We start from the raw sequence: 24984 nt of genomic DNA on the forward strand, positions 1-24984 counted from the left end.
ATGTTGATTGAAGAGAGGTTGTGGGTAGGCAGAGGAAAACACTGCCTTTTGCCACCTCTATTATTGCCTTGAAGTAACCCAAGGTCAGGAGCAAAGGCAGTCAAGGTCTCATTCCATATTAGCACCTGCTGGCTGACATTCCCTAGCACAGAAACCATCCCATCTCTGCCCACTTGTCCTGGGAATCTCAAGCTAAGAACACCCAAGCCCTTACAGGCGATGCTTTTTTTTCCCCCTTGAAGGAACAAGCAGCAGGATATCTCCAGAACACAGATCTATTCCATTCAAGAAGCCTAAAAGTGAAATTCCTGGGATGAAATGACAAGATCCCAAACAAGACTCACAGCTTTCATTGTGTTTTTTTTGCAATACAGCCCATTTTACTGGCAAGCTGTTCAAAGGTTTGTGTTGCAACCTCATGCTGAGGAGAGTTACGTAAAATGTGATGTAGGAAGGGGTGACAAAGGTTTTATTTATTTCATATTATTATCTGTTGACTTTTAAAGGCCTAAGTAACGAGACAGGTTAAGCAACAAGTCAATGATTAAGCTGATAAAATGAGTATTAACTAGGCTAGGATTTTGGAGAGATTTAGACAGTAGGATGTTGTGATGGTTTGGGTGTTACTTGTCCCCCTCCAACACTTTGGAAAGCACCCAGACTAGACTCAGCTGCCTCTGGAAATTAGAATAGACCAGGTTGGAAGAGACCTCCAAGTTCATCCAGTCCAACCTAGCACCCAGCCCTATCCAGTCAACCAGACCATTGCATTAAGTGCTTCATCCAGGCTTTTCTTCAGCACCTCCAGGGACAGTGACTCCACCACCTCCCAGGGCAGCCCATTCCAATGCCAATCACTCTCTCTGACAACAACTTCCTAACAACATCCAGCCTAGACCTGCCCTGGCACAACTTGAGACTCTGTCCCCTTGTTCTGTTGCTGGTTGCCTGGCAGAAGAGACCAACCCCACCTGGCTACAGCCTCCCTTCAGGTAGTTGTAGACAGCAATGAGCTCTGCCCTGAGCCCCCTCTTCTGCAGGCTGCACACCCCCAGCTCCCTCAGCCTCTCCTCACAGGGCTGTGCTCCAGGCCCCTCACCAGCTTTGTTGCCCTTCTCTGGACACCTTCCAGTATCTCAATATCTCTCTTGAATGGAGGGGCCCAGAACTGGACACAGCACTCAAGGTGTAGCCTGACCAGTGCTGAGCACAGGGGCAGAATAACCTCCCTTGTCCTGCTGGCCACACTGCTCCTGAGCCAGGCCAGGATGCCATTGGCTCTCTTGGCCACCTGAGCACACTGCTGGCTCATCTTCAGCTACTATCTACCAGTACAGTATCACAGTATCCTCCAGGTCCCTCTCTGCCTGGCTTCTTCCAGCCACTCAGTCCCCAGCCTGTAGTGTTCCTTGGGATTATTGTGGCCAAAGTGTAGAACCCTGCACTTGTTCTTGTTCAATACCATCCCATTGGCCTCTGCCCACCCTTCCAGCCTAAACCTTTCTAAACACATTCTATGATAACTGCTGCTAACAGCACTTCCATGAAGTCTTTCTGCAGCATCTCCTTACTTATTATTGCTACACAGAAGCCACCTACACCACATTGGGTCAAGGTCTGTGTCCTCAGGCAAGCCACACCTTGGGTACTCTCAGAACTATCACTGATCATCCATGTATAAAGGAAGCTTTTCATTTCTTGAAGGGCAGAATTATCATTTCTTGGCCAAAAGTATTGCTAGCATACAATAAATGTTATCACACAAATATAATTAAGCAACCTTAATATATAAGGCTGCTTCTGAACAGGCTAAAATAGGAAAGGAATGGGGTGCAAGGTTTCAGAGAGTAACCTGTAGTAGCTGCTCAATCTCCTGCTGTTGCAAAGCAAAGGAGCTCACTCCCTTTGAAGATTAGTTTGGTGAATAAGTTTTACATTATCAGAGTCTCTTTGTTTTTAAGATGCTTTCTGGCAATTCTCTCTCTGAACAGAGCAAAATTTGCTCAACAATCCTATGTTGTGCTCTGATGAAACCCAAGTTTCTGCTTTTATCTCTCGTGCTCTCATAAGGGGAGACCTTATTGCTGTCTACAACTACCTGAGGGGTGGTTGTGGCCAGGAGGAGGTTGCTCTCTTCTCTCAGGTGGCCAGCACCAGAACAAGAGGACACAGCCTCAGGCTATGCCAGGGGAGATTTAGGCTGGAGGTGAGGAGAAAGTTCTTCCCTGAGAGAGTCATTGGACACTGGAATGGGCTGCCCGGGGAGGTGGTGGAGTCGCCGTCCCTGGAGCTGTTCAAGGCAGGATTGGACGTGGCACTTGGTGCCATGGTCTGGCCTTGAGCTCTGTGGTAAAGGGTTGGACTTGATGGTCTGTGATGTCTTTTCCAGCCTTGGTGATACTGTGATACTGTGAGAGTGGAGTGTCAGGAAGGGTAAAATGACTGTGGAACAATCCATCCCCACAGGGTAGTTCCTCCCTGCTGGCAGGCAGTGAATAGTTAGCCAACATGCTCTAGCAAGAGCATATATGTTGTTAACCAGTTCCATCTTGCATCTGCCTGGCTGGAAGGGGAAGAGCTGAGCCTGTGTCAACTGATCCTATGAAATCAGCCACAGCACCAGATACAGAACTTCACTTTGAGGAACCTGAGCTGCCTCCCTCTATGCAACTTCAAAACGTGAATGAAATCCCAGCTGTGGTTTTCTGTGGATAAGTTCTGCTTATTCCACGTTAAGGATTTGAATTGAGCTACTGCTCACATCACATATTGGGGTTTGGTTTGGTTTGTGGGTGTCTCTTGTATATGTTGGTGCTGGGGGTTTAGCTTGTGGATTGGTTTTGGGGCTTGGTTTGGTTTTGGGGGATTTTTGTTTGGGGGATTTGGTTTTGGGGTTTTGGGGATGGATTTTTTTTGGAGGGGGATTTTGGGGATGGATTTTTTGGGGGGGGATTTTGGGGATGGATTTTTGGGGGGGGATTTTGGGGATGGATTTTTTGGGGGGGGATTTTGGGGATGGATTTTTTGGGGGGGGGATTTTGGGGATGGATTTTTTTGGGGGGGGATTTTGGGGATGGATTTTTTTGGGGGGGGATTTTGGGGATGGATTTTTTGGGGGGGGGATTTTGGGGATGGATTTTTTGGGGGGGGGATTTTGGGGATGGATTTTTTGGGGGGGGGATTTTGGGGATGGATTTTTTGGGGGGGGATTTTGGGGATGGATTTTTTTGGGTTTTGGGTTTTTTTTGTTTTGGGGATTTTTTGGGTGTGTTTGGGGATTGATTTTTTTGGGTGTGGTTTGGGGATTTATATTTCCTGCTAAGGGATGAAAGTTTCCAAGTTCCTAGAAGAGCCACAGCTTCAAGTCCTAGGGGTCTTGGAGTAAATATATTTCTTCTCTCCACTTCTTTCCCCTCCTGCCATTTTGATGTTGTACAGTATGGCAGTGACTGAGTTCAATCAGGGTTAGCCTTCATCTATGTAAATACTTGAGAAGATAAAGACATTATGAAATGTTGATCTGTTCCAGTAAGGGAATGCTTTGTCCTTTCCCTAACAAGCAGCTCTTTTAAACTCCATGTCAAAGGTGGGGAATGAAGTATTAATAAATAAATATGGGGATATTTTTAGATGGGCTTTTGAATTACTCAAATAGCTGCACTAAGTTAAGCTCTTCTGCATACCCCTAAGCCTCTGCTTGTTTCTTAGACTGTGCCTGGTGTGGAGGCAAAAGAAAGATGTTTAAAAGGTCAGTTCAGGAGCTAATAAGAAACCATTTCACTCCTGATGGGAGAGGAAATGTAGCCAAGGCATCATATGAACAGACAGCAGAGGTTCCTCCTGCACTGACTTGCACTAATGCTATTTGGCAAATCAGTCACTGTTGACCTTTTAAGCCCTCAGTTCCATACTTTGTTTTAGAGCAGGCTCTAACGTGCTCTGAAGCACTGTAGGTAGGTGACTGCTTTCATTGCTTATTGAAATGGAGAGCTGCAGAGCAGGCATCAGACCCCAAACAGATACCCAGAGCAAAGCACTTGAGAATTGCCCCATCCTTACCCAAGAAGCCCTTGAACACCCAGGGAACAAGGGAACATCACACACTCAGAAAGCTCCCTGCCCTGCCTCATTATGTCTAGGAGGAGAGGAACATCAGGTTTGGTTACAAGGAATTGTGGAGAAGTTAGCTTTGAAGAACTTACTTTCTTCCTTCTATGTGAAAGAAGGCATGACCTGTACATCAGGGAGGAAGATAAACCAAGAGCTGAGGATAGCCACACTAACAGGGTGGGCCAGGGTGTTGATAGCAACAGACACATGGAGGCAAGGTCGTGAAGGGGGACCAGGAATCAGTGAAGAGCAGCAGGAAGAGAGAATGCCAAATACAGCACTGAAGGCACATTACCTGTAGCAGCCTGATATCCATCCAGGAGGCAGAGCAGAGGGAGGATTGAAGAGCTCCACACTGCCTCTTAGATCTGCAGCTCTCCTGGGAAAAAGCCACCAGAGAGCCAGGACACAAAGAGAGATCACAAAGCACACTTACAGCTTAGCACAGGCCAGGACTGGGCTTACAAGGGTGAGTTTAAATGGCATCCTGAGCCCATGAGCAAGGTGTGTGGGAGACCTCTGGTGAGACAAACGAGGGCTCTTAAAGATTATTAGTGGCCTCTGGACCCTGTTGTAGGGCAACTTCAGCAAAGCCTTTGACACTGTCTGCCACAAGAAGTTCCTAGCCAAGCTGAAAGCTCATGGCTTGGACAGATTCACTCTGATAGGGGTCAAGAACTGGCTGGATGGCAGAGCCCAGAGAGTGGTGGTGAATGGTGCCACATCCAGTTGGCAGCTGGCACTAGTGGTGTGCCCCAAGGATCAGTGCTGGGCACAGTCCTGTTCAATATCTTTATTGATGATCTGGACCAGGGGAATGAGTCCAGCATCAGTAAGTTCGCAGATGACACCAAGCTAGGAGCAGGTGTGGAGCTGTTGGAGGGTAGGAGAGCCCTGCAGAGGGACCTGGCCAGGCTGGATGGGTGGGCAGAGGCCAAGGGGATGAGACTGAACAAGGCCAAGTGCAGGGTTCTACACTTTGGCCACAACAACCCCAAGCAGCACTCCAGGCTGGGGCCAGAGTGGCTGAGAGCAGCCTCATCCAACCTGGTTGATTCTGTGATTCTAATGATCCGTGTTGAGGCACAGTTTGGTTCAAACAAGCCCTCAGCTGTCTGCAGCACTGCCCTGAGAGCTGTCAGCTGTGCTCCACAACCTCCCTGGAGGTGTTAAAGGCCAGCTTGGCTGAGGCCTTGAGCGACCTGTTCTAGTGGGAGGTGTCCCTGCCTATGTTGGGGGTTGAAGGAGATGATCTTTGAGGTCCTCTGCAACCTAAACCATTCAATGACTTCTCCAGACTAAACAACCCCTGCCTATGTCAGGGAGGTTGGAAATGGATGATCAAATTGAAGTCCCTTCCAACCTAAACCATTCAATGATTTCTCCAGACTAAACAACCCCTGCCTATGTTGGGGAGTTGGAAGTGAGTGATCAAATTGAAGTCCCTTCCAACCTGAACCATTCTATGAGTTTATGTGAATAAGGGAAGTTGCTGGGCATTGATGTGCCAGAGGGAGAGTTAGATTGGATGTTGTTAGGAAAAAGGCACTGGAATAGGCTGCCCATGGAGGTGCAGACACGGTATTTTGGGACATGGTTTAATGGCTGTGGCAGCCACTGGAACAGGCTGCTCAGAGAAGTTGTGGAGTTTCCTTCTCTGGAGACTTTCCAAACCTGCCTGGATGCACTCCTGTGAGTACGACCCTAGGGGATCCTGCCTTGGCAGGGGGATGGGACTTGATGACCTCTGGAGTTATCTTCCAGCCTTCAAAGTTCTGTGATTCTGTGTTGGGTTGATGGTTGGACTTGATGATCATAGAATCAGTCAGGGTTGGAATGGACCACAAGGATCACCTAGTTCCAACCACCCTGCCATGCCCAGGGACACCCTACCCTTGATCAGGCTGGCCACAGCCTCATCCAGCCTGACCTTAGACACCTCCAAGGATGGGGCCTCACCCACCTCCCTGGGCAACCCATTCCAGGCTCTCACCTCTCTCATGCTCAACAACTTCCTCCTCACATCCAGTCTGAATGATCTCAGAGGTCTTGTCCAACTGAAACAATTCCGTTTCTGGCCAGCACCAGAACAAGAGGACACAGCCTCAGGCTGCACCAGGGGAAATTTAGGCTTGAGGTGAGGAGAAAGTTCTTCCCTGAGAGAGTCATTGGACACTGGAATGGGCTGCCTGGGGAGGTGGTGGAGTCGTTGTCCCTGGGGCAGTTCAAGGCAAGGTTGGATGTGGCACTTGGTGCCATGGTCTAGACTTGAGCTCTGTGGTAAAGGGTTGGACTTGATGATCTGTGAAGTCTCTTCCAACCTTGGTGATACTGTGATACTGTTATTCTCTGGGTGTATTTTAGAGCATTTGCTATTTGCCCATCACAGAAGTCAGTATTGTCTCGAGAAGTTCCAGGATGTCACTTTCCTGTGACTGAAAGAAATGATAGCATAAAATGCTGTCTTAAAGATTTTTCCATCCCCAAGTCACTGAATTTGAACCTCTTCTCTCTTCATGCTGTGTAGGTAGCCTCTTATAGCACTACAGGAGATCTCTTCCATTTGCTCTAATTCCATGCTGTTCAATTTTCATTTGCACATCAGCTACAATCAAATGTGAACAGCTGGCTCAAACTAGTAATGCCACATGCTGTTGCTACAGGCAACATCTCCTTTTGATGGTGTGGACTTCTTTATAGCTTTTTTGCTTTGTATGTGTTGAAAGTATTGATTAGTGGACAAAGCACCACTTTGCCACTTGCCACTTCATTGTAGGGGAAGGAAGAAATGTTTTAATGCAACAAATTCCTTGGTGAATAGGGATAATAAATTCAGTTCCTTTGTGGCGAGCTCTTTGCTGTCTGACAAACAGCATCCACACAGAGGAAAATGCCTTTTGGGCAAGCAACTTGAGGGCAAGACATCTCTAAGGGACTTTGTTCCGTGCCACCAACTGCCTAGGACCAATGCTGTGGGAGAATGAAAGCTGAAAGGTCTTCAGAATTAGACAAATAGGTTGATTGGTGGCCAGCAGGATGAGGGAGGTTATTCTGCCCCTGTACTCAGCACTGCTCAGGCCACAGCTTGAGTACTGTGTTCAGTTCTGGGCTCCTCAATTCCAGAGAGATGTTGAGATGCTGGAATGTGTCCAGAGAAGGGCAATGAAGCTGGTGAGGGGCCTGGAGCACAGCCCTGTGTGAGGAGAGGCTGAGGGAGCTGGGGGTGTGCAGCCTGGAGAAGAGGAGGCTCAGGGCAGAGCTCATTGCTGTCTACAACTACCTGAAGGGAGGCTGTAGCCAGGTGGGGTTGGTCTCTTCTGCCAGGCAACCAGCAACAGAACAAGGGGGGACAATCTCAAATTGTGCTGAGGGAGGTCTAGGCTGGCTGTTAGGAGGAAGTTGTTGTCAGAGAGAGTGATTGGCATTGGAATGGGCTGCCCAGGGAGGTGGTGGAGTCACTGTCCCTGGAGGTGTTAAAGCAAAGCCTGGATGAGGCACTTTGTGCCATGGTCTGGTTGACTGGACAGGGCTGGGTGCTAGGTTGGCCTGGATGATCTTGGAGGTCTCTTCCAACCTGGTTGATTCTATGATCTTAGAGATCTTTTCCAGCAGAAACAATTCTATGATTCTAATATGACATTTGATGAGCTTCTTGGCTCAACCTCCACTTCCTCACCTGGTGAGGCTCATTGCTGGCCTCCAGATGACCACAGAGAGGATTATTTTTCCTCCTATGTTCCTAGGCACTGCTGGAGTGGCCACTTACTGAGAAGAGCCAGACAGAGTGTTGGTGCATTTAGCGTAGTGGAGACCACCTGACCTGCATGTTTTGGAAGACTTCTCCTGTTTGAAAGTACTTTTGTCAATTTTTGTTAACCATTAAGTGGTAAGACAGGAATCTCATCACTTTCAGTACTGATGGCTTTCAGAGTGTCTGAAATGAGGACTGAGAAAACCTTGGGTTTGAAATGTACCTGCTGGAATGATCTGTGGCTATAAAAATCCTGTGTCCTCATGGGAGTGCTGGTGTCCAGTGGCAGCCTTGTGGCATGGAGCTGTTCAGAAGGCTGTCAGGAAATGTGTTTGGTTGGTGGCCAGGTGAATTTGTAAGGCCAGAACACATGAGAAATACCTTTTCTTTATTGCATTACAAAGAGTGAGATGGATTCAGTTTCCTTGGTATAAACTTGGAGATAAATATACCTTTTAATTGTGTTTTTTCTTCCTCTTAAGCTGGGAGCATGTGAAGGAAGTTTTACTTTGGTAATTTTAGGACTGGCAGCTGTCACCTTTCTCCTAGAGAGGGCTGTTTGCCCAGTGCCTCTTTTCTGGAGTAGGAGGTGCAGCTTGTGTCTCTGTGTATTCATTCTTGATCAGACAGTGCAAATATGTGAAGGGCAGAGTATATACCATGTGGCAGACACAAACTCACTGTGGGTGATACTGCCAGCTGTCCTCTCTGGCTGCAGTTTCCTTCAATGTCACTGCCAGATCAACTCACCCCCACTGGATATGTTTAGCAATGCAAAGCAGGGAATTTTTAACCTTGCTGCATAGATGAGATGTTGAAACAGAACAGTCTGGAGCTGTCCCACTTCAAATTTCTCTGCTGGGTAAGTGGGGATGTAGGTGTTCAAGGTCCCCTCGTTGTCAGTGGAAAGAGATCAGCAATTTCAGATGCAGTGCAAACCACCTAGGATGTGATTCATCATCTACAAGTACCAGTTTCTTCTTGTGCACCAAAGGTTCACGAGTCTACTGGGGTTACAATTAAGAGACTTCAGTTTCATGCCTAAAGCTGTATGAGATAAACCCAAATCATCATGATGCACTTTGTTAGAGTGAGGCAGACCCAAGAAATCAAACTTCCATGTCCCAGCATCCCTGTGATGCTGTAATTTATAGGCCATTCTGCTCCTTCAGCACTCAGTCTAATGTTCAGCCCCCCTAAAACAGTGTGAAGAATAACAGAAATACTTAGAAGTCCAAGTCTGTGTATTAGAGTAACACCTGGGCTGCTTGGGTAGGGAAGATAAGGAGGCTGAGAGCATCCTAACGATGGATGTGCGGAGGAAAAGTGTTACAACAAGGAACTATCACCCCATTTTCCCCAAGCAACTTCCCCTCTGAACCTAGCCAGAGTAGAAATGAGCATCTCAAGCCTCTGTGCTGCTGGCCAAGCTGAGATTCACAACATTTCCATACAGCCTGTGTTTGGAGAGTTTCGCAAAGAGAGAATCGTTAATGAGTAATCCTTGTCCATTAGGGCACCAAGCCAAGGAGCCCAGGCTTGGATTCATTGTGTTATCACTGCAGGCTTCTGCTAAACCTAACAAACAACAAAAAAAAAAACCCCACTCAAACCCTCAACCAACACAAAACAAACCAAAAATGTTCCTGTGTGAGAACCGCTGGGATACTGATCTGAGCGCAGCACTGCCTTGCATCCTGCCATCCGCGCTCGCCCAGACGAGAACAGTGAGTAGTGATTCCTTCACCAGATACCTCTTGCTGTTGTGGAGTGTGCAAACACTTTTCTCACCTGAATTATTTAGTAGATGTTAAAGGATTTCTTTTGGGGGTGGATATCAAGAAGATTTGCTAAAGCTAGTGTTTTATTGGAGAAGAGTAGAAGCAGAAACTTCATCCACAAAACTGAGCGAGGAACTGGAATTCTCCTTGGGGGGAAAAAATGTTAAGGTCATGAAAAATAATGACAGGGTTGGAATTTGGCTTTAAAAAGCTGGCTTCTGCATGGCCCTGGAAAAGAAAGCATAACTCTGACACTGCCTCTTTCCTGCAGCAATACTGCTTAGTTAATTATGTGCAGCAGCCTGAAAATTGTCCTGGCTTGTTGATTTATTTTTTTATCCCCCTTTATTAATTTAAGAACACAAAAAGGTTTAAATATGGTTAATGGGAGAACAGAAGACAGTCCAGAAAGGGAATAGTTATATTTTTTCCCTGAAACTTCTTTGACACGTTGTGGGCACAGTTGTGGGCACAATTGTTTCACACATTGTGGGCACAGATCTTTGACATGTTGTGGGCCCAGATCTTTGACACGTTGTGTGCACAGTTGTGGACACTTCTTTGACGTGTTGTTTGACACGTTGTGGGCACAGTTGTGGACACTTCTTTGACGTGTTGTTTGACACGTTGTGGGCACAGTTGTTTCACACATTGTATGCACAGATCTTTGACACGTTGTGTGCACAGTTGTGGACACTTCTTTGACGTGTTGTTTGACACGTTGTGGGCACAGTTGTTTCACACATTGTATGCACAGATCTTTGACACGTTGTGTGCACAGTTGTGGACACTTCTTTGACGCGTTGTGTGCACAATTGTGGGCACAGTTGTTTGACACGTTGTGGGCACAGTTGTTTGACACGTTGTGGGCACAGTTGTTTGACACGTTGTGGGCACAGTTGTTTGACACGTTGTGGGCACAGATCTTTGACACATTGTGGGCACAATTGTGGGCACAGATCTTTAACACGTTGTGTGCACAGTTGTGGGCACAGTTGTTTGACACGTGTGCACAGTTGACACGTTGTGGGCACAGTTGACGGCACAGTTGTGGGCACAGTTGACACGTTGTGGGCACAGTTGTGGGCACACTTCTTTGACTCGTTGTGGGCACACTTCTTTGACTCGTTGTGGGCACACTTCTTTGACTCGTTGTGGGCACAGTTGTGGGCACACTTCTTTGACACGTGGGCACAGTTGTGGGCACAGTTGTTTGACATGCTGTGGGCACAGGTTGTGGGCACAGTTGTTTGACATGCTGTGGGCACAGGTTGTGGGCACAGATCTTTGTCACGCTGTGTGCCCAGTTCTTTGACACGTAGTGTGCCCAACTGTGTGCCCAGTTCCTTGACACGTAGTGTGCCCAACTGTGTGCCCAGTTCCTTGACACGTAGTGTGCCCAACTGTGTGCCCAGTTCTTTGACACGTAGTGTGCCCAACTGTGTGCCCAGTTCTTTGACACGTAGTGTGCCCAACTGTGTGCCCAGTTCTTTGACACGTAGTGTGCCCAACTGTGTGCCCAGTTCTTTGACACGTAGTGTGCCCAACTGTGTGCCCAGTTCTTTGACACGTAGTGTGCCCAACTGTGTGCCCAGTTCTTTGCCACGTAGTGTGCCCAACTGTGTGCCCAGTTCTTTGCCACGTAGTGTGCCCAACTGTGTGCCCAGTTCTTTGCCACGTTGTGTGCCCAACTGTGTGCACATTCCAGGTGCATCTGCCAAAGTCCAGGACTTAAGTGCTTATTTCACGTAACTGGCACAAATGAAAAGGCATTTCATATTCTAGGTGATTACTGTTTGGATCCATTGCCAGTTTAAGGAAGTGTTTATTGAGAATGTTCCAGCATTTCCCTTTGGAAAACTGGCAGAGTGGTAGAACACATTTGGCTTTTGTTGGTTTTGTTGCTATTGCCTATGCTATGGAGAGCCCAGGGATCTTAAGCTAGGCTGAGATCCCACTAGGCTAGGTGGGAGTCCAAAAGCAGTTTAAGGAAGGAGGCTTTGCAATTTCATCAGGTGAGACATGGGAAAAAACAGCTGGAGAAAGGAAGACATGGAGAAATCATCTTCAGGGAGTCAGGCACTGGCCACACTCCTTAAAGCCTACCCACACAAGTGCTGTTGAGACTTCTGGTAGAGTTTCCAGTTCTACTTGTGACTGACTTTAAAAAGAATTATTTTCACTTTAGGATTCAGCTGTAGGAATCTCCTGCATTTTCTCCTGTGCCCTGTCTCTTTTCCCTGCTCTGATTTTTAGATGCCACACGAAAAAAATCTAAACAGGTTTCAAACACAGTAACCTCAGTCCTGCTTCTGGCTCTCAAAGCTACTCAACATTTGATTCTCTTAAGCAAAGAATTTAAAGGTAAACGTTGTTGCTTGTATTGGGTGTCAGTTTGTGTGGCTGCCTCTAGTACTCTTCATGTCAAAGTGATCTAGGCACAAAAGGCTGGAAACAAGGAGTGCAAACCTTCCTAATGCTTTCATGTCTCTTTGATAGACTTTCAAGCAAGCAAGCAAATAAAAAAGCCTATCAAATAAGGGAGGCACTGCATTAAAAATCCCACAGAAGAACTATGAGGCCAGATCAAAGGCTTGACAACTAGCATGGGATTGATGTGAACAGTGTTTGGATCAGATCATAGATCAGTGATGTTACTGAAGTTTCTCTTTGAGTCATTAGCAACCAGATGTGTAAAAAACAGGACAATATTACCAGCCAGAAAGGGGGAAATGTCCCTCACTGATGCTTGTGAAAACTTTTCCCAGTGCTTTGATACATCTTTCTTTACTGAGTAATTAATACAGATCCAATCATTGTTCTTCTCAAGGTAGAAACCAATTAGACTGTCATGGAGCTTTCCTGCTGCCTAGATGGATTTTGCCTTTGCCTGAAAGCATGGGGTTGTGATGCTTTTGTCTTTCAAGGAGCCCTGCTGATTTTAACTGTAGATACTTCATTAAGAGGCTTGGTTTTGCTTACACAGAAGCCAGGAGAAGCTTTACTACTGAGCACAGTGGGGTCAGAAGTTGTCTGCTGGTAAGAGTCCACATAAAATCAAAACTCTACACCCACCTGCATCTGTTCACAGATTTGTGGGCTCCCATGAACATGCATCCAAGAGCAAAGCTGATTAAACATGCCTGTGTGCCTATGGCACCCTGGGGTGCATCCAGGAGAGTGTGGCAAGGAGGTTGAGGGAGGTTATCCTGCCCCTCTGCTCTGCCCTAGTGAGACCTCCTCTGGAATTCTGTGTCCAGTTCTGGGCTTCCTGGTTCAAGAAGGACAGAGACTTGCTGGAGTGGGCGCAGAAAAGGACTACCAAGATGATTAAGGGACTAGAACATCTCTCTGATGAGGAAAAACAGAGAGTTTGGTCACCTTAGTCTGGGAAAGCGAAGACTGGGGGCAGAACATCATAAATGATTATAAATACTTGAAGGATGGGTGTTAGGAAGATGGGACCAGTCCTGTTTCAGTGGTGCCCAGTGACAGGACAAGGGGTAACAAGCACAAACAAGTTCACCTAAACATAAGGAGGAACTTTAAGGGTGCTGGAGTACTGGAATAGGCTGCCCAGAGAGATGCTGGAGTCTCTCTCTCTGGAAACTCTCAAAACCCAGCTAGAAGTGTTCTTGTGTGACTTCTAGGGGAACCTGCTTTGGCAGTGGAGTTGGGCTCCATCTCCAGAGGTCCAACCCTTATCCTCTGTGAGATTCTGTGATACAATGAAAGTACAGGCCACACAGTAATATACATCTCAGTTAACATAGGATACACAAACATCACTGAGTGACTGCTCTGAAGTAGGGTAAAGGATATATTGAATAGTTTTATGTAATATGCAGCTGATGAAAAGACACTCAGGTAATTGGCCATATGCTTTACTTTATTCATACTGATCTGGTTTTGCTGTCTGGTTTTTGCCTATGGAAATAATCTCAGGTGGTGATGGAGTTTATAGGTTTGTTAACAACTTGGTTATTTTGGGGAGGGGGAGAAGTTTTGCAACTTTTCTCATGTCTTGTAATTTCTCTTGAGAGGGCTCTTACTTTGGAGAGAGATTGATTTCCTGTGCACCTTTTGCCTTTATTTCAGCTTTTACTTATCAGATGTATTTGTTACACCTCAGGATGGAGTAGCAGTCAAGATGGCTGAGGCAGTCCAGATTCATCTTGATAGCAGTAGCTACAAAATGTACTTCATATAATAAAGGCACACATGAGGTAGAAATACCTATGAGTGTTCAGCCACACCAAAGATGCTTGGGAATATCAAGAAGCATTCCAGACAGGCTGGATGGGTGGGCAGAGGCCAGTGGGATGAGATTGAACAAGGCCAAGTGCAGAGTTCTGCACTTTGGCCACAACAACCCCAAGCAGCAATACAGGCTGGGGACTGACTGGCTGGAAAGAAGCCAGGAGGAAAGAGATCTGGGGGTACTGATAGAGAGTAGCTGAAGATGAGCCAGCAGTGTGCCCAGGTGGCCAAGAGAGCCAATGCCATCCTGGCCTGCATCAGGAGCAGTGTGGCCAGCAGGACAAGGGAGGTTATTCTGCCCCTGTACTCTGCACTGCTCAGGCCACACCTTGAGTACTGTGTCCAGTTCTGGGCTCCTCAATTCAAGAGAGATGTTGAGGTGCTGGAAGGTGTCCAGAGAAGGGCAACGAAGCTGGAGAGGGGCCTGGAGCACAGCCCTGTGAGGAGAGGCTGAGAGAGCTGGGGGTGTGCAGCCTGGAGAAGAGGAGGCTCAGGGCAGAGCTCATTGCCGTCTAGAACTACCTGAAGGGAGGCTGTAGCCAGGTGGGGTTGGGCTCTTCTGCCAGGCAAGCAGCAACAGAAGAAGGGGACACAGTCTCAAACTGTGCCAGGGGAGGTCTATGCTGGATGTTGTTAGGAAGTTGTTGTCAGAGAGAGTGATTGGCATTGGAATGAGCTGCCCAGGGAGGTGGTGGAGTCACTGCCCCTGGAGGTGTTGAAGCAAAGCCTGGCTGAGGCACTTAGTGCCATGGTCTGGCTGATTGGCTAGGGCTGGGTGCTAGGTTGGACTGGCTGAGCTTGGAGGTCTCTTCCAACCTGGTTGAAAAAGATCTGAATGAAGAGTGGTTAATTGCAGCTCATGAATAAGGAAAAACTTCTGGAAGATGTCATGACAGATTTATGAGCCAAAAAAAATATGTCTCAGAGCCTCTCTTTGGAAGGAATACTTGAGTCAAGAAGTTCTTTAAGTGGGGCATGTGGCACCCTTTGTCACTCAGCTATGTTTAGGTGCCTAAGTTCATTTGCTGGGTATGACTATGCCACTGGCCAGGGCAATGCTTCTGCTCCATGGGAGCTGCAGCCAGCTGTGCCCACAGCTGTTTAACCATAGGTGAGCAGAGGCTAATGATGTGGTGCACACTTTGGAACTGGCTCTTGGAAAGTTGAGTCCAGCTCTAGATCTATGATGCCTTGTGACACCAAGTGATGGTGACCTATGCTACTGGATGCTACGAAGAACTTCTTTACTCTGAGGGTAGTGGAACACTGGAAAAGGTTACTCAAGGCAGTGGTGGAGGCTCAATCTCTGGAGGCATTCAAGATACATCTTGATGGGTCTCTGAGCAACCTGATCTAGTTGGGAATGTCCCTGCTTACTGCAGGGCACTTCAACAGGGCGATCTCTAGAGATCACTTCCAACTCAGTGCATTCTATGACTTCCCAGAACTTAATGTGTGGAATAAGTGGTGCTTAAATGCTCTCCACTGTGTACATGCCATTGACCTGAAAGCTGGAAATGAGTAGCTGCTGCTTTTAAATACTATTAAAATTAATTAGATAAAGCTCATATGGAATAGCTGGCTCACAGTAGACTTAGATTCAGGAGCAAATGAAAGCAAAACCTCAATCAGTATTTAATGAAGAGCTTGGTTTTCAGGCAAATCTGCAGTAGCAAAGCCACACATAGTAGGAAATATATTCCCAGCCTTTTAAGGATCATGGGCTGCCCAGGGAGGTGGTGGAGGCACTGTCCTTGGAGGTCTTCAAGCAAAGCCTGGCTGAGGCACTTAGTGCCATGGTCCAGTTGACTGGCTAGGGCTGGGGGCTAGGTTGGACTGGATGAGCTTGGAGGTTTCTTTCAACCTGGTTGATTCTATATATAATTTGTGGTGCCTTCCAATAATCCCCATAAGATGGGACTGGTTTCTTCTATGAAATCCAATAAATGGTTTGCATCAGCTAAATATATTAAAGAAAATTAAGCACTAAAAAATAAAAGCAGGACCTGTGAAATCATCATGAAATAATTTGAGTTGAACTGCATCCATCCAGATGAAAATTAATATGACAAGAGGGATAAAGTTACAAAACTCATAATGTTCCAGAGTACGAGGAGGTTACAACTAAGAACTTCAACTTCTTGCTATAAACAAGGCAATATTAATAGCACTGGAGGAAGATTTGTGTGTGTAAAGGATAACAGGTTCTAGAATGTCTGTTGAGGTTGAAGAGAGACATTTGCAAGTGAGATGTTAAAAAATGGCATAGTCTCAAAGAAACAAAGAAGTTTACAGACATTTCAAAGAGCCTGTAAAAAACCCAGACACTATATTAGCACTTTAAAATACAGCCTGCTTGCTTTCTCCTTTATTTGCAGCCCAGGCTAGGCAGATGTTCTGCCTTACAGGCTACAAACCCATGCACTGGAAGTCTGACTGCATACTGCCAGTCTAAGAAAATGCTTTAACATGGATACTATCTTGGGAATGCTTTTAAAGTGTTTTGATACAGCATCCAATACTCCTTAAATACAAGTTTCAGGCTCTGTTTGAGAGCACAGATATCTGCAATCCCAATGCTACTGCAGTGTCAGCTGCTCGCATAGGGGCTGAGGAGAAAACCCAAGTAATGGTTGAATGTACTCTTCACAACTGACTGCAAGGAGAGAGAATCCTGCATGGAATTGCAAGGGTTTCATGCATGTGAAGGACTTGGAGACGAGTAGAAGGGTAGAGCTGGCCCCTTTGCTCTGGTCTTCAGTGGGAAAATCCATCTAAACAGCCAGGAGACCTCTGAAACTGTTGGAGCGAGGCCACAAAGATGCTGAGAGGGCTGCAGCAGCTCTGCTATGAGGACAGGCTATGATCGTTGGGGCTCTGCAGCCTGCTTCCAGGAGACCTTGGAGTGGCCTTCCAGTATCTGAAGGGAGCCTACAGGAGGGCTGGGAAGGGACTGTTGACAAGGTCTTGTAATGACAGGACAAGGAGGAATGGGTTTAAACTGGCAGAGGGGAGATTGAAACTGGAAGTTTGGAAGAAGTTCTTTGCAGTGAGGGTGGTGAGACACTGGCACAGGTTGCCCAGGGAGGCTGTGGATGCTCCCTCCCTGGAGGTGTTCAAGGCCAGGTTAGATGAGGCCTTGAGTGACCTGTTCTAGTGGGAGGTGCCCCTGCCTGTGGCAGAGAGTTGAAACTGGTTGATCCTTGAGGTCCCTTCCAACCTAAACCATTCTATGATTCTATTTATTGTTTTCCTCACTGTGACTTTTCTCCCTTGCACATGAAACATCTGTGGAGTTGGAAATACAGAGATTCCTCTAGCAACTAAGTTAATCTAAGTCAGTGATTGCTTAGGAACCCCACTAGGGATGTGTTAGAGAGGAGTTTTGCAAGTCCTATGAGCATTACCCAGTAGTATGCAGATATTGCTGAGCTTTGGGGTCCTTTCGAACCTAAATCATTCTATGATTTAGTTGTGTCCCTTCCTAACTTCGCAGCTGTCTTCTCCCACTGCAGGAGGAAGTTCTTCACAGAGAGAGTGATTGGCATTGGAATGGGCTGCCCGGGGAGGTGGTGGAGTCACTGTCCCTGGAGGTGTTCAAGAAAAGCCTGGATGAGGCACTTAGTGCCAAGGTCTGGTTGACTGGCTAGGGCTGGGTGCTAGGTTGGCCTGGATGATCTTGGAGGTCTCTTCCAACCTGGTTGATTCTATGATCCTTGTAAAGGGCTGCAAGAGGAACCACTTCCAAACAGTCTGCCATGGGTAGCTCACAAGAAAGCTCTCAGGAATTGTAGGCCCTCTGCAGCCATGTGGGCAGCTCCATCTCCTAAGACCAGCAAATATCATACTGAGCCAATGAGGCAGTAAGTTCACAGTATCACCAAGGTTGGAAGAGACCTCACAGATCATCAAGTCCAACCCTTTACCACAGAGCTCAAGGCCAGACCATGGCACCAAGTGCCACGTCCAATCCTGCCTTGAACAGCTCCAGGGACGGCGACTCCACCACCTCCCCGGGCAGCCCATTCCAGTGTCCAATGACTCTCTCAGTGAAGAACTTTCTCCTCAACTCCAGCCTAAATCTCCCCTGGCACAGCCTGAGGCTGTGTCCTCTTGTTCTGGTGCTGGCCACCTGAGAGAAGAGAGCAACCTCCTCCTGGCCACAACCTCCCCTCAGGTAGTTGTAGACAGCAATAAGGTCACCCCTGAGCCTCCTCTTCTCCAGGCTAACCAATCCCAGCTCCCTCAGCCTCTCCTCGTAGGGCTGTGCTCAAGGCCTCTCCCCCGCCTCGTTGCCCTTCTCTGGACACGCTCAAGCATCTCAATGTCTCTCCTAAACTGGGGGGCCCAGAACTGAACACAGCACTCAAGGTGTGGTCTGTTCAGTGCAGAGTAGAGGGGCAGAATGACCTCCCTGCTCCTGCTGACCACACCATTCCTGATGCATTGGCTGTGAGCCTGCTGGGGCGCCTGGCCTGGCTGACAACCTTCATCCCAAGATGTGTGGAGGGTTTTTTTTTCTTGCTGTTGCAAAACTGTTTTCTGTGCTAGCTCTGAAACTGTGTTTACATGTTGTTTGCCACAGGAGCCCTATCTGGTCTGGGATACAAGCAGCTTTTGACATTTCTGAGTAAACTGTTTAAATTATCTGCAGGCAGACATCAGAAATGCATCTGTCTAATTAGAGGGCTTCTGTTTATGTTAAGAAGGAACTTAATGAAGCCTTAGGACAAATCTGAATGTAATTACCCAGTGTGCTTGCCACTCTCACAAGCTACTTCCCAGCCTGCTTGGCACTGGGACCTCCTGCTGCACTCATGTTCTTGTCAGATGGCTTCATTTTTGCTTGAGAAATATGCTGAGCCCCTACTGGGAAGCAGGCTCAGATAGAACTCCCAAATGCTTTCACTGAGTGCATGCACAGTCCTAGGAACAATCCCATGGGAATTAAACCAAATAAAGCATTGAGACTAAATCAGACTAAGATTTCTGTCAACTTAATGCAGCATCTTCATGGTGTCTACACAAACTCTCGAGGCATCTCCTTGTTGCAGCTGTGTGTTCTGCTGCTGCTGCTGGTGCCGTGCCAGATGCAATCTTGATTTGCCCTATCTCACCCATATGAGACAGACATGGGCAAGGGATCCTCTTGCATGCCTTCCTCCTTGATGTGGTGCTGTTTTGGCTATAGACTTGGATAAGTAAGTGGCTATGGCAGGTCTATAGCCTCTTACCTAATAATCTGGCAGGAAGGAGAAGGTACAGAGCCACTTTGGGCCACAAGAGATGAAAGCTGCTCCATCTGACCTGGCAGTGAGAAGACATGAGCATCTCCCAAGTGAGAGTTAGGCAGCTGCTTGACACCACAAAGGCAGTGAGTGTACAAGCTTGCTTATAAGACTACACTTTGCTTTCTGCTTTTGCCATCATTCATCTTGTTCAGACAGTAATTACTCAAGGCAAGATAAAGAGCCTGTTGCTGGAAATTAAACTCAAGTTTCCTGACTTAGTTCTTCTGACCTGAGCATAACCTTAAACTTCTTTTCTGTGTCTTAAAACAATGAAAGGGTGATGAAAAAAACCCAAACCCAATGCAAACAATTGGTGTTCCCTGGAAGTGGGGACTGGGCAGCATACCCTCAGCAGGTCAGACCACAGGTTCAGTTTGTGAATACCTAAATAAGGTTGAGCATAAAATGCCATTAGTTCTAAATGAGCAGCAGAAGCATGGCAAATAAAATAGATCACAGCAAGGAAAACCCAAACAGACTAGATGCAGCATTTTATTTGAAGGCTGAATTAGGCTTTGCAACTTCAAGGCAAAGTTTGTGACAGTAAATATTGAAACAACCTTCTGAACACACCTTGCAATATGGACACTAAAACTGGTTAGCTTGTTTTAGATAGTCTTTGTGCTTTGTGTCTTTCAGGCTCTCCTTTCAAGCTATTTCTCAATCAGCCTGTTCCCCCCCACCCTGAAGAATAAATGGGATCTGAAATGAATTTAATAGGACATCACCAACTAGCCACTGCTGATGGATTTTCTCTTGCTGAAGGTCCTCATTTGTTTGGTAAGTCACCAAATCAGGTCACAGTATCACCAGGGTTGGAAGAGACCTCATAGATCATCAAGTCCAACCCTTTACCACAGAGCTCAAGGCCAGACCATGGCACCAAGTGCCACGTCCAATCCTACCTTGAACAGCTCCAGGGACGGCGACTCCACCACCTCCCCGGGCAGCCCATTCCAGTGTCCAATGACTCTCTCAGGGAAGAACTTTCTCCTCACCTCCAGCCTAAATTTCCCCTGGCGCAGCCTGAGGCTGTGTCCTCTCGTTCTGGCGCTGGCCACCTGAGAGAAGAGAGCAACCTTCTCCTGGCCACAACCACCCCTCAGGTAGTTGTAGACAGCAATAAGGTCTCCCCTGAGCCTCCTCTTCTCCAGGCTAACCAATCCCAGCTCCCTCAGCCTCTCCTCGTAGGGCTGTGCTCAAGGCCTCTCCCCAGCCTCATTGCCCTTCTCTGGACATGCTCAAGTATCTCAATGTCCTTCCTAAACTGGGGGGCCCAGAACTGAACACAGTACTCAAGGTGTGGTCTAACCAGTGCAGAGTACAGGGGCAGAATGACCTCCCTGCTCCTGCTGACCACACCATTCCTGATGCAGGCCAGGATGCCACTGACTCTCTTGGCCACCTGGTCCAAAGAGCTTTCACTCAAACCTCAAGAGAATGCAGTGCAACCTCAAGTCAAGGACATATGTGCCAGCCTTCCTAAATGTTGAGTACCTGTGGTAGCCATCACAAATCATGTGCCTGTGGTTTTAGTGTAGCTCTGCATGCTATTGCTCACAGCATAACTTGTAGGTTGTTTTCATCACCATTTATCACCTGGAACCGTCAAGCAGAGACAGACTTTTATATGTAGGCTGGAAGTTATCCTCATGTGAGTCTCCTAAATCAAGCTGAGCAGAGAGAGTTTCCAGTTAATTTGTGATAAACTTCTACTGCAATCTGTTTGCATTGCTGTGTTATGCAAATTTCTGAAAGCAATTTCACCTAAATGAAAACCACTGTCTTATGGAGACTTTGGAAAACCTGTGCTACTGACCTCAGTGCAGAGGAAAGCCTATAGTGAGGCTGGGAAATTCTCCTCTCTCCAGCTCCATGGAGATCTTCAAGGCTAAGCATGGATTTGTTACTGAGGGTGGAATTCTTGGTCAATGTTTTATGTTCATGGAGAAGCTCTCTTCTATCAGATGTACTACTAAGGAAAGACAGAAAATAATACTAGGAGTTGTAAAGCCTTTTGGCAGCTGAAGGGATCTTCATTAAGTAAAACGATGCACTCAGGACCTCACACACAATACAGACCCCCACAGAAAGCTGCAACACTTCTGAAGATTCCAGTCCAAATAAGACCAGAATTCTGTCTTTCTGACTGCTGGAAAAATTAAACCCATTCCAGTTTCCTCCATCTGAAGCTAGAACAGTAGCTCAGCCACGGAGGGACTCTAACACTCAGAGCCATTTCTGCCGCAGAGGTCTTAGAAGTTGAGAGCACCTCTCCAAATCAGACCTCTGTCCAGGTCCTGGCTCCATACAGAGAAGCTAAAACACTATCAGTAATCACAAGCAAAAATCATTGCATTTGCCTGTGTTATTATGGGCTTTTTTTTCCCCCTAAATGTGTTGGGTTTTGGTGGGGGAAATGTTTTCCAGTTGTTAAAAACCTATATGTAAATAGCTAAGACCTTTCCTTGCCACCTATTAACTTCAATGTCAGGCCATGATACACAAAGAGAAGAACAATGCTTAAAATCTAGGATGCCACATTTTAATCCAGTCATCCCCTTTTAAGTCCTACATAAATGAGCTACTTCCAATTGTTAAGATTCCTTCCCCCTCCTCCCCAGTACCTACTTTTTCACTGCTTGTGTCATTATTTTTTAGACAGTAATCATCAGGTAAAATACAAGGGAGCATGTACTGTGTCCAGGTCTGGCCTCCTCCATTCAAGAGAGATGTTGAGATGCTGGAAGGTGTCCAGAGAAGGGCAATGAAGCTGGTGAGGGTCCTGGAGCACAGCCCTGTGAGGAGAGGCTGGGGGAACTGGGGGTGTGCAGCCTGCAGAAGAGAAGGCTCAGGGGAGACCTCATTGCTGTCTACAACTACCTGAAGGGAGGCTGTAGCCAGGTGGGGTTGGTCTCTTCTGCCAGGCAACCAGCAATAGAACAAGGGGACACAGTCTCAAGTTGTGCCAGGGGAGGTCTAGGCTGGATGTTAGGAGGAAGTTGTTGGCAGAGAAAGTGATTGGCATTGGAATGGGCTGCCCAGGGAGGTGGTGGAGTCACTGCCCCTGGAGATGTTGAAGCAAAGCCTGGATGAGGCACTTAGTGCCATGGCCTGGCTGATTGGCTAGGGCTGGGTGCTAGGTTGGACTGGATGATCTTGGAGGTCTCTTCCAGCCTGGTCGATTCTATGTCCCTGGCTGAGAGAGATGCTTTTGGGGTGATTCAACACTCTTAAAAGTCAAAGCAGACAAGGAAGGGTGAACCAAAAAAAATGGCATGTAATGAAGGAGAAGATAAACAAAGTCTTAAGTGTTGGACAGTGTAAGAACAGGAAAATCCCACTGAAAATTGTTATAGGAAGAGGGCAGTGCCTAAAATGAGCTTAAAAGGCTGACTCCTTGGAGATGATAAATTTGTATTTGCTGTGGTTATGCTTTTAGTTGAAGTCCCAGGTAGTAGGATCTGGTGTCCAAACTGATTAAACAGCTCCAGGATCATAAGATATGTTAAATAATGACATGTCTTTAGGACCACCTGGCAGATGATGCAACATCTGGCTTCATTCCTGTAGAGAAGATAATTAGGCCAGTAACAGACCCCCCAGATCAAAAGGAAACAGCACAAATTAAAGCAGAACATTGTGCATCTATGAGAGCCACGAAGAGAGGCAAACTGGAGTGGCAATGAGGAAAAAGAATGTAAAGAGAAGGCATGCAGATGAGCAGGGCTCTGAGGGTGAAGGTTGTACCACCAAGCAAGGCAAAACCAAAATGGCTTTGTGTGATGCTTTCTTTTGTGCACCTGTGAGTCATTTGTGGACCACAGCCTAGAGAGGAGACCCTCTCATGAACTCAGGGGTACCTTGCAGTCTGGGATTTAACTCTCTGCCTAGTTGTTTCCAGGCGTGGTTCCCAGGCATACCTCTGGTCACAAATGTGATGCTGGGTCTCAGTGTGCTCATCCACAGTGCTACTTGAAAGAGAATGAAGACTGATTGGCACAGCACCTTTAGCTGCTCTGGGGCTTTGGTCTGGATTGCTTTAGTAAGTGTCTTTAAGACTCCAGGGTTTGTTCCCAAAAAAGCAGCAAGGGCACAACTGCAGGAGGTTTTGGTCCTTTTACTTCATACTGTCCTCTAACACCCAGTGGGGTTTGTAGCTTCATACCTTAGCTGCCATTAAACCAAGGCATGCCACACAATGTGCTGACTTCATAGACTGGCTTAGGTTGGAAGGGACCTCAGGGATCCTCTACTCCAACCTCCCTGCTATGGGCAGGGATACATCACAACTAGATCTGGCTGCTCAAGGCCTCATTTAACCTGGCCTTGAACACCCCCAGGGAGGAGGCATCCACAACCTCCCTGGGCAACCTATTCCAGAGTCTTGCCCCCCTTGTACTGAAGAAAAATTTCTTAAGATCCAGTCTAAACCTACTCTTCCTCAGCTTACAGCCATTCCCTTTTGTGCTATTGCTAAGCACTCTTATGAAAACAAAAGCCCTCTGTAGCCTTCCTGTAGGCTCCCTGTGCTGGCATCCAGCACAGCCCCCACCATGTTACAGGTGCTGTGAATTGAAATGACTTACACTGGTAATTCCTGAGAGTCCCAGGAAAGCTGCATGGGCCCAGAAGAGTCAGGTCTGCGATGCAGTGCAGATGCACCCTGCCTAATTTAGAGAGTTAGAACCACCCCAGGTGGCCAAGAGAGCCAATGGCATCCTGGCCTGGATCAGGAGCAGTGTGGTCAGTAGGACAAGGGAGGTTATTCTGCCCCTGTACTCAGCACTGGTCAGGCCACACCTTGAGTGCTGTGTCCAGTTCTGGGCTCCTCAATTCAAGAGAGATGTTGAGGTGCTGGAACATGTCCAGAGAAGGGCAACAAAGCTGGTGAGGGGCCTGGAACACAAACCCTATGAGGAGAGGCTGAGGGAGCTGGGCCTGTTTAGTCTGGAGAAGAGGAGGCTCAGGGGTGACCTTATTGCTGTCTACAGCTACCTGAAGGGACACTGTAGCCAGGTGGGGGGTGGCCTCTTCTCCCAGGCAACCAGCAATAGAACAAGGGGACACAGTCTCAAGTTGTGCCAGGGTAGGTCTAGGCTGGATGTTAGGAAGAAGTTCTTCCCAGAGAGAGTGATTGGCATTGGAATGGGCTGCCCAGGGAGGTGGTGGAGGCACCGTCCCTGGGGGTCTTCAAGCAAAGCCTGGATGAGGCACTTAGTGCCATGGTCTGGTTGACTGGACAGGGCTGGGTGCTAGGTTGGCCTGGATGATCTTGGAGGTCTCTTCCAACCTGGTTGATTCTATGATTCTACACCACACAGAAGAGAATTGATCCTTCATGTTTGACCTTGGGGTAAGGATACCTTTCTGGCACAATTTTATCTTGTCATACAGATAGTGTCCAGGATGGCCTCAGCACTTTGGACTTCTTGTTTTGAGAATACAGCTTTGCTGTGCTTAAAAACCATCTGTTAATCCAGACAGATAGGAGGTGGCCTTTCAGTGCTTAAAAGGGGTGATCAGAGAGCTAGGGATAGACATTTTAACAGGGTCTGATGTGGCAGGACAAAGAGTGATGAGTTTGAACTAAAAGAGAGAGATTAAGACTGGGGAGAAGGAAGAACTATTTGATCCTGTGGGCGGTGAGACCCTGTCCCAGGTTGCCCAGAGAGCTGACAGCTGCCCCATCCCTGGAACTGTTCCAGGTCATGTTGTTTGGGGAGACCTGTTTTATAGATCACAGTATCATCAGGGTTGGAAGAGACCTCACAGATCATCAAGTCCAACC

General features: G+C 47.3%; 1 protein-coding gene across 1 annotated transcript in view; it reads left to right on the forward strand.

Moving 5' to 3' along the window:
• The window catches only part of NR1H4 (nuclear receptor subfamily 1 group H member 4), a 75194-nt gene that overhangs the window by 3121 nt on the left and 47089 nt on the right, over positions 1 to 24984 (forward strand). Inside the window, exon 2 of the mRNA XM_064154778.1 lies at positions 19833 to 19973. Coding sequence (XP_064010848.1) covers positions 19889 to 19973 — 85 coding nt within the window. The 5' untranslated portion in view covers positions 19833 to 19888. The remainder of the gene's footprint in view (positions 1 to 19832; positions 19974 to 24984) is intronic.

Source organism: Pogoniulus pusillus, chromosome 15, assembly GCF_015220805.1.
Source record: "Pogoniulus pusillus isolate bPogPus1 chromosome 15, bPogPus1.pri, whole genome shotgun sequence".
Lineage (NCBI taxonomy): Eukaryota > Metazoa > Chordata > Aves > Piciformes > Lybiidae > Pogoniulus > Pogoniulus pusillus.